The following is a 17,711-nucleotide window of genomic DNA, read 5'->3' as shown; positions in this document are numbered from 1 at the left end:
CAGCACACTTACTTTATCACAGAGTTACGAGAACCTTGGAGGACACCTGCTGGTCGCCGGGTGCTAATAGCTAATACTGTACAGATGAGAACCATGTCCATTTAAAAGAACTTTATTTTTTTTTTCCAGTCAAATGACTGGTTAACGGGAAGTCAATTTATTAAACATGCCCTAATTATAAATCACTGCAATAAGGACAATGAAAATAATCCGTCTAGGTTATACAGTATATACAGTTGCGCTGCAACCAGACCAAAGTAATCAAGTGAATGAATTGAATATCATACATCTCAAAATAGCGTTCTCGGCTACAGGTCATTCTCCACCCTCAATAGATGACATTAGTCTGTGCACCCTTTTCTGAGTCATCCGCCCTCCACATCAGAATGATGGAAAGCGGCAAAAAATTAAAAAAATAAAATAAAAGAAGCCCGAATTCCGCAGCTGACTCTCATGAAAATGTAAACCTTAAATATAAATAGATATCTACAATGCTTTCCTTTCCGTTGCTTTCTCTTCGATTTGCAAAGAGCAAGTAACAGAAAGGATAATTAGGAGGGAAGTCAATAGATTTTTCTCTTCTGGTAAAAAGTACTATCCATTAGCGCACAATAGCGCCACCAAATTAGAGTGGAAAAATATTTCCTAGGTATTTATGTACCAGTGAACCTGATAGATTAGCTTGGGACTGGAGGTAAAATGTTGACATAAATCAACTAGATTCCTCAGAGCTGGCACCAGGTCACTAAAGACCGATGAGACAGATGCGTGTGGGGTCGGGCGGGAGGCACTGTAAAAGGTATTGGGAAGTGCAATGTGCAAAATGCATCTGGTCACGCTCTTCAGTCTACGAAAAACGTGACTAGGAGAAGGGCTCAAAGGACAGAAATTAGCAAGTAGTGAAAAACAGATGCAGTGTGGGGAGAGGTGGGGGGGGAGAGAGAGAGAGAGAGAGAGAGAGAGAGAGAGAGAGAGAGAGAGAGAGAGAGAGAGAGAGATACTGACTTTACAGATCTAACACGTTGTTTTCACCCAGAATCTGAAAGACAGGAAGCAGTCACTATGTAGCATCATAAGACATTCCAGTTTGTCCTGTTTTCCTTGAAAGAAACAAAGAAAGGGAAGCTCCGAGCTTGTAAGAGCCTTGCACAGAGAGTAAAGAAGGGGCTGCTTCGATTAAGTGCTGCACCTTGGCAGCAACATCGCCTCACTGTCGAGCTCAATCCTTAATCCATAGTCCATTCCTTTTGCTCACACTCCAGCTTCTGTTCAAGCTCTATGCTCGCCTCTCATTTCCCATATCCCAACCATGACTCTTTTGCTTACAGTTACTAAGCAGAGGTATGACAGTCAAGTTCATGAAACTAATGAGTTATGATTTTTATCACACACAACCTAGTTCCCCTCCCCCACCCCACAGATTGTAAGTTTAGGAGTGATGTGATGGGCTTACGTAGTGTAAATGGGACGTTTGGGGGTACTGGGCTCCCCAAGATCTACAGATTTCTGATATGCTCTTGAATACAAACAATTGGATAGGCTAAATTTCAAGACAGTGTAGCTACCATTTCTCTTGGAGAATCCTATTAAAAGACAAGAACTAAGCCGAGCAGGTGTCCCCAGGAGCTGGGAGGGGAAGGCAGGAGCACGCACTAGGACATGGAGGAATGGGCTCTTCTTACTGTGGCCTGCACCACGTATTCTACTTCTGTACAGTTGCTTCCTGCATGACAGGGGACGCTGAACACGGCAAATCCTAAAACACCCAGGCATACGATAAAAGCTAGTTTGAAGGGCTGCTTTGCGATTCAGCATCCTTAGTGTTCAACCAAATTCAGGATCTGCAGTTTAAAAACACCCGGTGCAGAACAGACCACCGTCAGCTATGCTGTAATAACCCATCAGTAGTATGCTAGGCATGACTGTTCACAACCACGGGTCGTAATACATGCAGGAGGTCATGACAGCTGCCCCCTTACAGTCAGGGTCCAGAAAAGTACAAGGCTAACATATAACTTGCCAAGTTGCCTTGAACAGACACTGGCTGAGTTTCAAAGGGATACATGTCTTTAAAGGTGAATGGATGGCATTTGTGGTCAAAGTCCAGGGGAGGGCGACAGACTGGGAAGCAGTATGGGGCTGGCTTGCTAACCTGACTGTGCTAAACAAGATAACCAACGTGAGAACTGGGCTAAGGAAAGCCATAAGAATCCCTCAAATTTGTTGAAGCTGGTTTTTTGCTTAGTTACTCCTGGAAATACAGGATCCTGGGTATAAGGTTAAATAGCTTCTCATCCCCCCCTTTTTAGGAAATTCCGCTTTTCCTAGTAGAAGTATAGCAATGTTGCATGAAAACCACAACTTATATAAAAAAAAAAAAAAAGAAAATCCTGCTTATATATAAACCTTGCCTCTGAGTTTTCAGAATGGGACAGGATCGTGAAAAGATGGGCTGCCGTACAACCCGGTCCATGGAAATGGTATGGCTGGCCTTGGGACCAGTAACAAAATGGAACATAAGGGTGAAACAGAGGCTTCTGTTCAGTGGCAGTTTAGTCAGCAATAAAGTGCACGAACGATACGGGAAACGCTCCTTTGCGGCTGGGCTCTCCATCAATGTGGCCAATCTGAAATGAGCAAGTGTGGGTTACAAGTGCCACAGACACAGAGGGGAAACTAACATCTGCGTTTGCCCAGGAATCTCTCCTGCTAAAGGATGACGGGAAGCACACTGCGCCGTGCCGGACTTCCTTTTTCCTTCCTGTCTGTGCTTGCTGGAGCTCCTGCCTCCCTCCACAAGCCCTGTACGCCCTCATGTGGCTACAGGTGAATACAGATGTTGCCCCTGGGCCCCAGCGATCTAGAAGGCACCAGGGAAGCCATCTCCCCACTTAGTACATGAATGAGGAAATTATACTCAAAGTCATATAACTTGGCAAAAATATGATGTGGCTCCGTTCATATTTTATCAGGCATTTGTAGAAAGGCTTAAAAACATTCAGTCTAGATAATAACAGTTATAGATCTCAACCATGTTTATGATATTGGCAAACTCTAAAGGGAAAATCCCAAAGTATACTATTGGTTTGGTTTTTTTTTCCCAAAAATGCCAATGAGAACTGTGGGTCCTCAGGAGGGGCAGGCTCTGTAGCTAAGGCTAAGTTACTTCTTTTGTACCCATCTGAATTTTCCATATGTTACATATGACTAAGCCTGTGTCAGGTTGGAGTCTCATCCGTATGGTACTACGTAAGATGGTGTGAATTCCTTATCTGCTTCCAAAGGATGGGTAATGGTCGGTGTTTACATGGAGGGGCAAGGTTAGGTTCTCAGACAATGCTGGGTTCTCACCAGGCCCAGCCATGTACAGGAGTTCTTCAGCCTGTGGAGGAGGGAGTTTGGTAGCTATGGCCCCTAATGGCCCTGTTCTGAGGGAAGCAGATGGGAATGCTCATCTTCTGTCAGCTGCTTTAAGAAAGGAGAATGTAATCAAGCCAACAGCAGTGCCACAAGCCTGAGCCCCAGACTCACTGGAGGCAGAGAACTTAGGGGTCAGATAACAGAAGGGCGGCTTGCAGGAGGGGCAGTTACAGATCAGGTCAAACTCCTGTGAATGACAAGCAAAGTCCTCAAGTCCTGAGGTACCTTTTGAAATACTTGAATCTAGGCTTTGTTTATGCAGCAGGGCCGTGAGTGGCCACTGGGTGGCAGCACCGGTGAGTGCTTTCTGTGTCTACCTCATTCCACTGGCTTATTCCTAACCCCCGGTGATGTCACCCAGGTCTATAGATCCAAGCGCCTGCTGCCAACCAAGGTCCTCAGCTTGTAAATGGTTGAGTCTGAGCTTCAAGGGCTTCTGGGAGAAGCCCAAAGCCCATGCTGCTCTTATGCTACCTAGATGCTGAGCAGCATAGAGATTTTGTTGGGGTCATAGCGACAAGAGGACTCTCCTGGAGCCCAGCTCCCTGGATGCCTTCCTTGCTCCATAAATTGGTGGTGAAGGATTGTATGCAAAAGTCTGGGACCTCGAAGCTCTTAGTTCAGGTCAAGTGTGCTCTGAAAATGTCACCTAAATGGTCTACCCATCATAATAGTGAGGTGTTCACCTGAGGGACAGATTAGGTCCACTCAGAGGAAGGTGCCCGACACACAGGAGACACAGAGGATGAGGCAGGTACTGCACATCAGTCTGGTAGCAGCCCCAGAGCCACACTGCTTGGGCTGAGAGCTTCTATTGTACGCTGGCCCCGTGGCCCCACCCCGACTCACCCACCACTCCTGATCCTCTTCTCCATCCACAATGATCACATCCCCCTCAGAGAAAGTCAGCTCGTCCGGGTTGTCAGCCACGCAGTTGTAGAGCGCTTTGACTCGCTTGGGCTTTGACTTGGTCTACATCAGAAGAGGAAGCATTGAGGGCTAGGGTGGTAGGAAGCCAAGTTCTTAAGGAGAGAATGGGCCTCACGCCTTCTGCTTGCCTCGTGAGCTTCTTACCCAGGCTCGAACCCACAGGGGTCAAGCAAGTGGGGCAGAGGCAGGAAATGAAACACCTAGAGTCTGGCGCTCATGGGGGCTACGAGCAGCGGGCCAAACTCCCAGCGGCTCCCCCATCGTCAAACAGCACCAGAAAGAAGCCCCAGCCCTCCCAACAAGGAACAACCCTGGTTGCCTCGGGACCCTCTAACCAGTGGCGTAATAGGCAGCATAGCAGGCTTGTGCACTTACGGCCTGTGACTTCCTAGGCATGGGTGCTGGGGGCTGCAGGGCCATGGCGTTGGACAGAGGACCCGAAGCTTCTGTTCAGAGAGATCCACTGCGTTAGGGCCAAGACAAAGCAACTTTATAAGACGCCCCACCCCTGCCACATCCACTGTAACTGTAAGACAACTGTAAGAATCACCGGGTTATATCTGAAAACAGGACTCTCCACAAGTTTGGTCGTGTCAGGAGAAAAGGCCATGTACAAGGCAGAGGACTTCCCTCTTTTATACCTGACCTAGAAATCCACACCCCCTAACCCCAACTCCGCCCCATCCCACCCCTGCAGAAACAATCTGTTCCAAGTTAAATAATTACCAGGTCCTCTTGGCTGTCCTTTGTTGATCAGCGGGGTTGGCTTGTCAGTCCTATAAGGAAAGAAATACAGATTTATTGATCACTGAGGCCACCTACCTGCTCCAACCTTAAGAGGACCCCTCCTGCCTATCAGGCCATCAGTGCTTAAGCTTGTGCTTGTCCTGTCCCCATCACCTGTGCCTACTCCCCACTCTTGAAAAGGGAAAAGGCCCAGTGCCAAGTGCTAGGTCCTGATCCTAACACAGGGCAGAAAGAAGCTAGGCAACCATCACTGCCTCCCTTCATCTTTGCGCACTCCAGCCCCAGCTTTCATCATCATGTGAAAGGGAGGGGCTGAAGCTTAACCTCAGGCCTGCGTGGCTCTGCCAGCATCTGTGTAGGCACCACAAGTCCGTGCCTCCCACGCCTCTGAGCTCCGCACTGCCTGCCCTGGGAACCAATGCCGTGATCAAGAGGCTGAACGCAAGCCTGTTGAACTCTTGTTCCTATAGCCATGCAATAGAGAAACAAGTACTTCTCACAGCGGGCAGAGGGGGGCTCTACCCATTCAGACCTGCCACTGGTAGATATGCAGAGAGGTGGCTTTTTGTCTACAGGAAGTGAGACATTAGCTTTGTTCATTCTCTGAAGTGAAAAGGGACCAGGGTCTGTGAAGGGCTAAGAGGGAAGCTTTTCCCTCAGTTGTCTAGCTGGGTTGGTGGGACCTAGTGAGACAAACAACTTGGCAGGCAAGCCTTGGGAGGGGCTGAGGAAGCAGGGAGGCAGCCTGGAAAGGGATTCTTTCCACAGCAGGTCACTTCCTTCAGACACTTCCTCTGCAGCCCCAGTGGGTGCTGGTGTCTGCAGCCTCAGGATGAAAAGGAAAAGAACAAGTCTTGGTTGTATTCTTATTTTTTTTCCAAAGGGCTGAAAACCATAAAAGCCAAGGCTCCATTTGATTCCCACTGCCTCTAGGCGTGTATGCCCTAGCAGACGGTATTAAGTGGAGTAGCCAACTTCCTACTCTATGGTCATCTCAGAAATGAAGTACTCACATGAGATATTTAACAGAGAACCATAGTCCTCAAAGGTCAGGTAAAAGAGAATGCACCCAATGCCGGGGAGGAAGAGGGGTCACAAGTTCAAGACCAACCTAGGCTAGTACAAAAAAAAGTAAAAATCCAAATGATACATTTTTGTGAGTTAGTCTTTCTGGCAACTATTCAGTTCTGTCTGCTACCGAGGTGGGAAGGTACCATGGATGGTGTATCAGTACACAGAGTGTGCCATGCCAACGAAACTTCACTTGCAAGTGTGGTGGTTTGAATGAGAGTGGCCCCTCTAGGTTCATGTATTTGAATACTTGGTCCCCAGTTGGTGGAGCTGTTTAGGAAGGATCAGGAGGTGTGGCCTTTGGGAGGAGGTGTGTCACTGAAGGTGGGCTTTGAGGCTTCAAAAGTCCATCCTATTCCCAGTTCGTTCTCCCTCTGCCTTGTGCCAGTGGGTCAGGATGTAAGTTCCCAGCTACTGCTCCAGGGCCATGCCTACCTGCTGCCACACTCTCCACCCTGATGATCATGGCCTCTGACTATGGAACTGTGAGCCCCAGTAGACTGACTCCTTTTGTAAGTTGTCTTGGTCACAGTGTCTCTTCACAGCAAGAGAAGAGAAACTAAGACACTGGTACACAAATCTTGAGTCCCGGGAATTTCACACGCCATGAAAGAGTCTCATCTGAGAATTTTACCCACCACGTGTAAGTACACAACCCACTGACAGCTTGTGACTCATGGACATAAGCAGCGGCGGCAGCTTGCCTGTAGGCCTGCTCTTGCTGTCTCCTGCTCTAAAGGAACAAATATGAAATGACAGATTTATATCATGTTCAAAATAGTTGGCAGCAGGGTGGTGGTGGTGGTTCCTTTACAAAGAATATACACCATGTCTTCCTTTATATGGAAGCAACCTGGGTCCATTTGCACAAATCTGTCGTAGACAAGCCACACCCTAACATCATCTGTGTTGTCATCCCACGCCTCCCTTTTCAATTGGATTAAAACCAGTGAGACAGCACTGGATAGAAAACTCATCCACAGTTCTAGCTTGGCTTTTGTGAACCCTGGGGAAGTAGCCATGAGAGGACGCTGGGAGCTGGTGCTTGCTGGCTGGTGCCATGGTTCTCATCTGCCTGGAGAGTACCAGGAGTCCACTGTTTCTTGTCCAGAATTCTAAGACATGACCTGGCACCTTAAAAAGCAATATCTAGCAGCCAGAGAACCCAAGAATGTTACAAGAGGAAGAGGAAGGAAACAGACCGGGAGAGGCCCAGTCCGTGGCTGTCTAGCATAGGGGCTTGGGAAGCATACGTGTGACAGCATGACTCAGCAGTCGACCTTAAATCGCCATTTATGAATAGTACGGTGAGGATGTGTACTTCGGGCTCTAGAATGATGTCTTGGCAAAGTAGTACATACGATATTCTGATTTCAAAATGTCAGGCTGGGCCTGGAGCTGGCTGCTCAGTGAGGAGTGCATTCATAGAAGGTGTGGAACTCTGGGTTCCATCCGCAGTACCATACAGGAAGTAGGAAGTGGGAAGAGAGAGAGAGCAGTGAGGGAGGAGGGAGGAGGGAAGGAGGGGGAAGGGAAGAAGGAGGAATAGCATATTAAAAGTACACTTCCCAGGCAAAAGAATTAGAAATGAAAACTCAAACCAGTTGTACAAAGACCTGGAAAGGAATGAACTTTAGAAGCTGGAAACGTCAGGATGAATTATAACTGACCCAGGTGACCAAGCAGGGGACTCCTACACAAGTGTAGCAAAGCCCTGAGCCGTTCCAGGTATTTGGTAATCTCCCTGTCAGGCTATGGACCTCTGGAGGTGGGAGACAGGGCAGGCCATGCAATGAGCAAGAACATTCACCAAGAATAAACGACAACCAAACCCCCAGAGCTATGTCAGGAACTCACAAACCCCTGGACTCCCAGGGACCCTCCCCAGCATACTGAAGACAGCTTCCATTCCAGGGAGGAAACAGGGAAGGACATCTCCCCCCCCCCCCCAGGGACACTAGGGACATCTCAAAAGCACAGGGACTGAGTATGAGATTCATTTTAATATGACTCCCAGAATTCATACACCCTTTAGGCAGACACCATGAACCTGAGTTGTCCAGGGAGGGGGGAGTCACCCAGACAACCCCACTGCCTCAGAGAAACCTATTGTTAGGGTGTGGATAGGGAATGTTCCCCCAAAAGGTTCCCATGCTTAAATGTCGGCGGCCAGGTGATGTACTTTTGGGAAGTGAGTTCGTCCGTTGGAGGAGTCAAAATCTGGTAGCATTATCAAAAGGCAGCTGCAAGTAGGAGACAGGATCGCCAGGGTCATGCATCAAAGACCATTCTCCACTCTGCTTCCTGCTGCTGTGAGGTAAAGAGTTTTGCCCATGCCGCCACGATGTTCTTGGCTTTCCACAGGCCGACTGTAATGGAGCCAAATGGCCCACAGCAAGAACTGTGAACCAAGACAAACCTTTCTTCTTTCAGACGGTTCCTCTTGGCTATTTGTTACAGTAATGAAAGAACCAAGCATAGTCTGCTAGTAAGGTTAACTGTCTAACCGGAGGAAGGATGAGAGGGCGCAGGGGCACTTACAGGGAACGCCACAACTACACAGAGGCCAGCAAAGAGAGAGCCCACTTCTCTCCCAAATGATCCTGTCCTTATGAAATGAGAGAGGAAGCCCCCATAGAACAAAACCCAGATGGTATAAAAAGTTTGATTTACTATGAGAATCGAAATTTTAAGAAAAGTATAAAATGGAGAAAACTTCTCTGCATCCGTATTTTTAAAAGAGGCACAGAAACAACACAGGAACTGAAGAAGACGGTGGCAGAATTGCCAGTTAACAAGAAAACCTCACTCCCCTACAGTGTAGAGCCAAGCTGGGGACTGTGCTCCCAGCCCTGCCTCTAGGTGGCAGTGACACCAGGCTAGCTTTGGTGAACCATCTGAGAAGCTAGCATGTTGTCACCACCACCATCTTCAAAACTGACTTTGGCCCAAAGGATAATGAGGGAAGAGTCAGAAAGACACAGGGCCTTGGGGCTGGAGTTCAGTCGGGAACATGTACTGGATTTGACCTCTGGGATTGATGGGGCCGTCAGAACAGTTGTGTTATTTGATAAAAATCAGATGTCACATTAAAGGGAAGGCCAACCTGGTCTGACAGATAAGATGTGGGGATTATATTGAAAGAGAGAGGGCGCAGGGCTTAATGCATTCGAATAGAGAGGTTTGTCAGAGCCAGGCAGGGCAAAGGTCAGGCTGGGGGTAGGACTGAAGTGGTCTAGTGGCCAACCTGGGTGAAACAAGGAGTCAATGACACAGCAGGGATACCTGGCCTGGACAGGGGCTAGGGGCTGCATGATTAAGTGTGGGTACTGGAACTGGACTTGGTCCAAGCAGGGAAAGAATGCTTCAGCCTCTAGGACAGGCAGAGGCAGAACCAGGAGAGTGTTCACAGAAAGGGGCAACTGCATTACTGAGTACAGGAGCGGGGTTCTCACCAATGAGCAAGTGTGGGGGAACAGAATTAAAATGCACAGTCTGGCTGTCCTGTGTCCCACCAAAGCCCTCTCTAGGCATTAGGTCTTAGTGTCCGGTACCACCCATACGGTAACGCTGGCTAGTTCCCAGGGCCTGGCTGGTTTTGAGGGAACTGTCTTGGGTCCAGACCTCGTGTCTTGAGGAAGTCACACCACCTGAAGAGATCATATATATCCATGTGGGTGCTGCAGCCCAGATGAGGTGTTGCTAAGGCAGTAACAGCTACCAAATCCATGGAGTTGGGAGATCTCCATGACACCAGCCTCTACCACAATACTCCCACCCTGGGGGACTCAGCTGTGCCATCAGCAAGTCTGGTGACAGGACTTTTAAGCATGTGCACAGCTAAATGGGTGTGTCTCAAAACCTTAAGTGCTGGCACTGTCTGTACCCATGTGAGTGAGACTGGAGATGCTGCCATGAATTCCTGGGTTCCAACAGAGGAAGCTAGAGAATACAGAAAGAGATAAAGGTGCATTCTTATACATATATTCTGTAGCTCTGACTACATTACCGTCCACACGGACCTCAAATCTTAGTAGTGTAGCCACAAAAGCAAAGACCCTCAAACAAAATCCACTCTCTAGTATAAAAAAATATAGATTAAGAGATTTAGAGATTGAGGGTTGGGGGGCTTATGTGCTAAAGAGATGGCTCAAGGGTCCGGAGCACTGGTTACTCTCCCAGGTGACATGGGTTTGATTCTGAGCACCCATATGGTGGCTCACAACCATCTTCAACACCAATTTCAGGAATATGACACCCTCTTCTGGCCCCCTCAGGCACCAGATTTGTATGTAGTGCACACATATGCAAGCAGGCAAAACACAGGTCCCTTTGCAGTGTGCGCACAAAGGAGAAAGCCCTTGTCTATAGGAAACATCTAACAGACCCTGTGGAGGAACCATACAATCAAGATAATGTTTCTAGGGAGCAAAACACAAAAACAGCAGGAGCCTGGGTCTTGTGGACTTGACCCCAAAAATCCCAGTGTCAATATAAAAAAAAAAATCTAAGTCAATTATGCAGATTCAAGATCTAAGTTTGTGGGGGCTGGAGAGATGGCTCAGTGTTTAAGAGCACCGACTGCTCTTCCAGAGGTCATGAGTTCAATTCCCAGCAACCACATGGTGGCTCACAACCATCTGTAATGGGATCAGATGCCCTCTTCTGGTGTGTCTGAAGACAGCGGCAGTGTACTCATATATAATAAATAAATAAATCTTTAAAAAAAACACAAATAAATAAATAAATCTTTTAAAAAAAAAAAGATCTAAGTTTGTGAGACAGTTAAAAACCTCCTCGTAGAATTAACATTAATACCCTGGACAGCTGATCAGTAAGTTACACACTTGGCCTCTAAGCCTAGCATGGTAGAAACACAGATTCCAGGGCTCACACAGAAATCCCAACAAATGAAGAAATAAGGACAACGCTATTGGAAGCCTTCTGAATGTAAGAGGCAGTGATGGCTGATGTGGCCAGGCATAAAGTGGCCAGACAGGGGCAATAGTTACCCAGAAGCTGGCTTCTTCTGAGGCAGGCGGCTGGGTGGCTGGGGTGGCAGGGGTGGGGGCTTGCTCTGTGAGGTCCCGGGTTGGGAGGACTTGCTTGGCTGGTTTATGGCTTCTAAAGTTCCTGATGTCTTAGCCACAGGAGGGGGTGGTGTGGTGGTCAGGGGATCTGTGTAGAGAAAAGGGGGGAGGGAAAGAGAGAGTGAGCCCCTAGGTTCCATACCTGGTCTCCTATTGGAAGTGTCTCCCTTTTCTAGCACTCTTCTGGGTATACCAATGGCTGCTTCTCAGCTTGTCTATTCTGGGAAACTACAAGGAGGGGCAGACCAGCAAGGGTAGTCTCAACTACCACTGAAAGTTTGCTATGGCCTGTGTGTGTTTAGCCAGAAACCCATGTAGGGGCCAGCCCTTGATTCTGTGCTGAGCTGCCCCCAAACCAGCCAAACAGGCAGAGTCTGAGGTTAGGTTTCATGCCTGGCATCTTTCCTGAGATACCCAGAATGCCTGGGCCAGGGCTCTTTTTGCATCAAGTGACCTACCCACCACCAGAGGGGCAGACTGTATTTCACTGGCCTGTAGTCGGGGAAGCTCTAAGGACAAACTGTGACAATCGGCTAGTAGGAGGCCAGTCTGCATGGAGAAGTGCTGGTTTCTATTACTACCTGAATTTTACAGACAATAAGCTGAGGCACAGAAGCAAAGCATACTGACAAAGCGGGCAGAAGTGTTTAAAGACAACAACGGAGTGAGGTCAAGTGCCTGGGCCTTCCGTCACCCACCCATCTCTCAAACAGCACCAGGCCCTTGTCAGTGGCTTGCTTCAGGATGGGAACAGACGTATATAGAACATGTAATGGATATGGGGAGAAGGAAAAAAAAAAAGGATCTATTTTATGGTCTCTCTCCCTTTGTTTCCTTTTCCACTTTAATGGAAAAGTCTAAGGTATATTAGCACAGCAGCACCATATTGAGAATCCTTTTAATATTTGACCTGAGTGTACTACAACTGGACCCTGCCCCAAATCCCTCCGCAGAGCTTCTGGGACATACTGTCCCTGCTGCTGCTGCTACTACTAGCATCTACCCTCTTGGCAGTTCTTGCAGAAGAGTTATAACTGCTTTCTGCATATAAGCCATAGGCACCACGGCCTAGGAAGGGCCCCCGTGTCTTGGAAGCAATCAACCCAGAGATGTAGGACTCCCTGCTCCTTAGGTCGAGATAAGGCAGGGAGCAGAGAAGGCTGGTCCACTGACCCGGTGAAAATGTTTGGCTCTGCAGCAGGAGAAAGGCCCTTTCTCCCAGCATTGGGAACTGCCAACCAGACATTGGCACTGGGAATATCGACACATTGCCAGGTCATGAGTGAAATGACCACTCCCAAACCACTACACAGCCAAAGAAACTCAAGTGTGGATGCTGTTAAAATACCTGGTGAGACAGAATAAAGAGTGAGCCATTTTAAGGGTAGCAAGGGAATGAATGGGGGGTTTAAGACAGAGGCTGCAAGGGTTGGGGCCGTGGGGGCAACATCTGGTACGTATCTGTGTGCAGCCCACAGTTGCCAATGATGCCCCTGTCTTCCAGATTCATAAGGCCCCCTGGCAAGAAAGGAAAAAGGAGGAAAAAAAAAACGTACTGGTAGATGTCACTCGAAGAGGGGGCAGCGGTGGGTGGACAGCTGGCAGATCTGACGAAGATCGCTGCCTGCTGATACCGTCCACACCTACAGAGTTTGTCTTCCACAGGGTGTTAGCTGAGGTGGCTGCCTGAACTAAACCCACACGCATACACACACATGCACACACACATACAGGCAAGCACATACAGGCACGCGCACACACACACACACAGAACAAAAACAGAAACAAAACACTTCGTTATTGATCCTCTCACTCATAAAAGGTCAACATGAGCCTTTTAGAACAGCAATAGAGCCCTGAGGTTTACTCTTTTCTCTAGTAGAGAGAGTGAGACCAAAAAAAAGTAATAATAAGTGCCCCAGGGAATGCTTGAAGGCGGTCTTTTCACTTTGATGAAATTTTAAAAACATTACAGTTTGAAGAAGGAAATAAATAGTCATAAATCTACTGAGCATTGCATTCAGGACCTAAGGACTATCTGCTCTTCTCTGCCCTTCTATCACCTCCCACTGTAGGCCTCAGAGACCCTGTTCTCAGCCAACGTGGGCAGGAGGAAGGGCGTGTCCCAAACACCATGGGTGGGGCTTTCCCCCAGCCTCCTGTAACATAGCCACCAGCGCAGATGATCCCAGTTGTTTCAGGTGACCCCCACAGTGGCCTAGTCACCATCTTTCTCACCGTGCACCATCTACTCAGATATACAGGGTTGTCCCTGTTCCTAAGGGGAGGGCTGGGCCTGGCGTGAGGAGACACACCCTCCCAGGCCAGCCCTAAGGTTGGGAAAGAGTTTCAAACTTGCCCCATGGTGGGTAAGTTTGTATCTCAGTGTGGGACATGGGGTGAGGACTCCATCTTCACACCAAGTGTAGACTCAGGGTAGGGGAGATGCAGGACAGGGGTGAGATTTACTTCTCGTGAAAACAAAAACACACAGAGCTAAAGATATTCTGGCAAAAAGTGGGAAAAGCAATCCCTCGGATTCTGGGATTGCAGGAAATCAAGATGAGGAGCTGACCAATCCTTCCCGACCACCCAGTGGAGTGAATGAGGTCCTTGTCATAGAGCCAGTGCAAGCTTCTCCTGGGAATGAAGATACCCAGTCTCTGAGACACTGGGCCTTTCAGAATCAATACACCTCTGTAGGATGAAGAGCGGTGAGATGCCCATAAGGCCCTGCACTGCCCAGGTCAGCCTGTAGGAGGTGACAGGGAGCCCAGGAGGAATGAATGATCCCTGGGATGTGGTGCTGTGGGTATGCGAGGGTGGGGTGGGGGAGGTGGAAGATACAGGGCCTGCTCTCTATGCTTTTGCTCTTCAGTGGTTCCCCTAACTCTTTGGGCCTCCCTGAGTGCAGGACAGTGACGTGTGTGGTCTGTCCAGTTGGTCTTCTAGCTGCTCAATACCCAGGACCATCCCGTATCCCCCCGGCCCCTTCCTAGCTGTTGCAAAAGACAGTTTACAGTGCCTTTCTGCATAGCAGCCACAGCCCATGGACAGCAAGCAGAAGCTGCTGTTCTTCCCTGGGGAAGCCTCTCCCTCCTTGACATCGAAGGCCCTGAAGACTACCACCTGAGGTTGGCAGGTCTGGGCGAGCCAGGATGCCCACTTGCTGGCCACTTTGTGAAGCACAGTGACTGACTGGTCATCACTATAGGACAAACTGTTCATGTTTCCGTATTTGTAAAAGCAACTAAGCAAACAAACCAAAAAAAGTCACCTGTCCAGTGGACCTGCTATGTAGAGATGGGGTAGTTTTGTGTCACTTTTCATACTGAAGACATCAGGAGGGCCTACACATTTGTGTTTTACAGTTAGGTTGAGCACTGTTCCCCAAATGACTACCTTTTACTCCTTCACTTTCAAAGGTATTCTAGAGAGACACTAAGTCATCACAGTGCTCTAAGCTAGCCCTGAGAAAGAAGAAAGGGAATAATCAGGACACCGGGAGGGGAGCGTGTGGAGAAAGCATAGGGCGGGAAGGCAGCAGAGGACACCCTAGCTGGCCAGCAGGCCCGCCCATTGCCACTGCTTGGGGCAGCCCAGCAATACCCCATGCACACCTCTGCCCAAGTAAGAACCCTGGTAGTATCTCGACCAGTTTAGCATGCTAAAAATAATGGAATTCCTTAAGGAAGCAAGCAGAAAATAGCTACAGAATTAACAGCCATATATGTAACTTCTCAAAGCCCAAGCCCATATGCGTTTGCAGGGGACTCAAAATCGTATACCTTTGCCAACATTCCGAGGTGGGAGTGGGGGTGCGCTGGTGGTGCTGGGGGGTACTGACTGGGATGAGGGCGGGCTGCCACTCAGGATGGCTCCATAGGTCTCATTCTGCAAGATGCTGGGCCCGAAGCCCCTCTGCTTGTCCTTGGTGAGGTTTGCAGTATCTCTGGCCAAAGACACAGCATTGGGCTGAAACTGGCTGGACCCCAGCTGGTAGAAGCTGACAGGCCGGTCCTCCCGTCGGTTGGGACTAGGCTGCAGAGGAAAGGCAGGGAAAGAGCGTGAGATGGAGCTGTGGATTTCTCTGAGTCAGTTCAACTCAACGGTGAGCACTCATCCATGTGTGGTGACCTACGCTGCTGCATTTGAACTGCAAGGTTTTAAAGTTCACTCTTCTTGTGTCTTGTAATTAAAACACAGACGTGCGTGCACACACACGCACACACACCTCTCCTCAGAGCCATGGCTTACTAATTACAGGTCTTAATTCTGAAGAACTTCCAGGAGCAGCCATTGCATCTTACGAACCAGCCTAGCTCTGTGCTGTCCTTGAGGTCTCCCTTTCCAAACACATTGTGACAGGACAGTCCCAGCCAGAGAGCGGTAATCGACCTCCACCAGCACGTGCTTAATTCAGTGCAGAACAACAAGTCCTTTCCACATTACTCTGAGCCACTGAGCTGTTGAGATCCCAATAAATCAGGGGTCAGTAAACCGCTCTGGGATATCACTTGCTTAAAAAGAAAATAACGTGTTCTTTGTGTATGTGTATAAGTACATACGTGTACATATGAGGAGGCCAGAGGAAACCACGGGGCTCAGTACTCTCTTTCCACCATAGAGTCCTAGGGACCAGACTCAGGTCTCTGTGACTGACAAAGACCTTACTGCTTTTATAAATAAAGATTTATTGAGACTCGACCTTCTCCCATTGTGTACATATCTGTACTACAGAGAAATACTAAGTATAGATATTAATGGCTCCTTTTCCGTCACCAATAGCCCAACAGCCTTCAGAAATCCTCTTTTCCACTTGTATCTATTAGTCATCTGTTTAATACTTCATATTAGAATCCTAAAGTATTATTAAAAAAACATTAAAACAATAAACGTGTTCATATGCTGTGGTGGGAGCTGAGAAGGGTCACGGCCAAGGGTTAGGTGTCTGGAGGGAGGCTGCCTGAACTTGGCTCTGCGTCTACAGACTTGCACGAAGGTGGCATCCTTCTGAGGTACCCCAAGTTATGCCTGGCAGTGTGCGTGATAAGGGGACTGGACCAGGGCTAGAGTCCTATGCTCATTCCAAAGTTGTGTGAAAACAGCTGTCAGCCTCTCTTGAGGCTTTTGAAGTCCCCATCCAATAAAAGGAGTTGGAGTCAATGAACCCCCAAAGGCTGTGGAGTGGTTCCCACTTGGTGGTTTCTAAGGTCACTCAAATAAACATGACCAGCCACATAGTAAACACTGTCACCTGCCAACATGGACTGGGCGAGGAGAGAAACAGGAACGGACCGGAACCCGCCCAGATCAGTGAACACACAAGACAGCAGGCCAGACCCCAGCCTGCTCTGCAACTGTGGCAACGTGGCACAGACCTGTAGCTTCTCGTCCACATCATCATCGCTCTCATCCAGGTCCTCGTGCAGCAGCCGCCATTCGTACTCGACGTGAACGTGGGAGTTAAACCTCCCTGACAAGGCCTGAATGAGCTAGGAAGGAGGACAGGCAGTTAGTGCTCCTGTCCCCAGGCCTGAATGAGCTAGGAAGGAGGACAGGCAGTTAGTGCTCCTGTCCCCAGGCCTGAATGAGCTAGGAAGGAGGACAGGCAGTTAGTGCTCCTGTCCCCAGTACTCCCAAGGAGACTCCACTTTGCTCCAGGACAGCTCATTTAAATCCCTGGGTCTCTATGGAGGTCCCTGTACCTGATTCACAGGATAACCCAGACCCTCAGAGCTCCCTGTCAGTGACTTTTGGTAAACTGTGCAGTGTGTCACACAGGTGGGGGATTTGGGGACCTAAAAGGTGATGGCCAGGGCACAGGTATTAGCACTGCATGGGAGTGCACTGGACTGCAGAAGGAACGTGTTTGCTGCTAAGTCAGCCTTCACATATTAAGAGAACTGAGCCCTGCAGAAAATGATGCCCCTTTCTTAAATTCTCTCACAGAAAGTAGCTGGCTAATTCTCCTCCAGCTATGCAGGAGGTCTGTCAATCTATTATCTGTGCTTAGTGTTAAGGGTTTAATTTTCCCAAGGGCCAGACAGTGTGTAACTGTAGGTAAGTTGCTTGACTTTTCTTTCTTTTTTTTTTTTTTAAAGATTTATTGATTATATATAAGTATACTGTAGCTGTCTTCAGATGCATCCGAAGAGGGCATCTGATCCTATTACAGATGGTTGTGAGCCACCGTGTAATTGCTGGGAATTGAACTCAGGACCTCTGGAAGAGCAGTCAGTGCTCTTAACCGCTGAGCCATCTCTCCAGCCTGTCACTGACTTTTCTGTACCTATTTCCTCGTCTATAAAATGGGAAGTAAAGATGAAGCAAGGTGATGGGTAGGGTCTGAGGTGAGCACCTGTTACTCATCCTCTAGTTGTGCAGGGCTAAGAGTTCTGTAGATTGGGTGCTTACCGTGTGCACCTACTTTGCAAAATTCAATAATCCTTA

At 48.5% G+C, this 17,711-nt stretch overlaps 1 protein-coding gene across 4 annotated transcripts in view; it reads right to left on the bottom strand.

Moving 5' to 3' along the window:
- Window positions 1–96: 96 nt before the first annotated feature.
- Asap2 (ArfGAP with SH3 domain, ankyrin repeat and PH domain 2) overlaps window positions 97–17,711 on the bottom strand; it is a 162,168-nt gene continuing 144,553 nt past the window's right edge. For 2 of the 4 annotated variants that reach the window (XM_087553728.1, XM_087553729.1), the window contains exons 21-28: window positions 16,640–16,753; window positions 15,047–15,299; window positions 12,815–12,949; window positions 11,181–11,346; window positions 5,077–5,126; window positions 4,726–4,796; window positions 4,270–4,392; window positions 97–2,627 (exon numbers count right to left, since the gene is read on the bottom strand). In XM_087553728.1, coding sequence (XP_087409854.1) covers window positions 2,553–2,627; window positions 4,270–4,392; window positions 4,726–4,796; window positions 5,077–5,126; window positions 11,181–11,346; window positions 12,815–12,949; window positions 15,047–15,299; window positions 16,640–16,753 — 987 coding nt within the window. In that variant the 3' untranslated portion in view covers window positions 97–2,552. 4 annotated transcript variants of the gene reach the window in all.

This window comes from Rattus norvegicus, chromosome 6 (assembly GCF_021556685.1).
Source record: "Rattus norvegicus strain SHRSP/BbbUtx chromosome 6, alternate assembly SHRSP_T2T, whole genome shotgun sequence".
Lineage (NCBI taxonomy): Eukaryota > Metazoa > Chordata > Mammalia > Rodentia > Muridae > Rattus > Rattus norvegicus.
The sequence above is the reverse complement of the archived record's forward strand: the minus strand, read 5'-3'. Positions and strand labels throughout refer to the sequence as shown.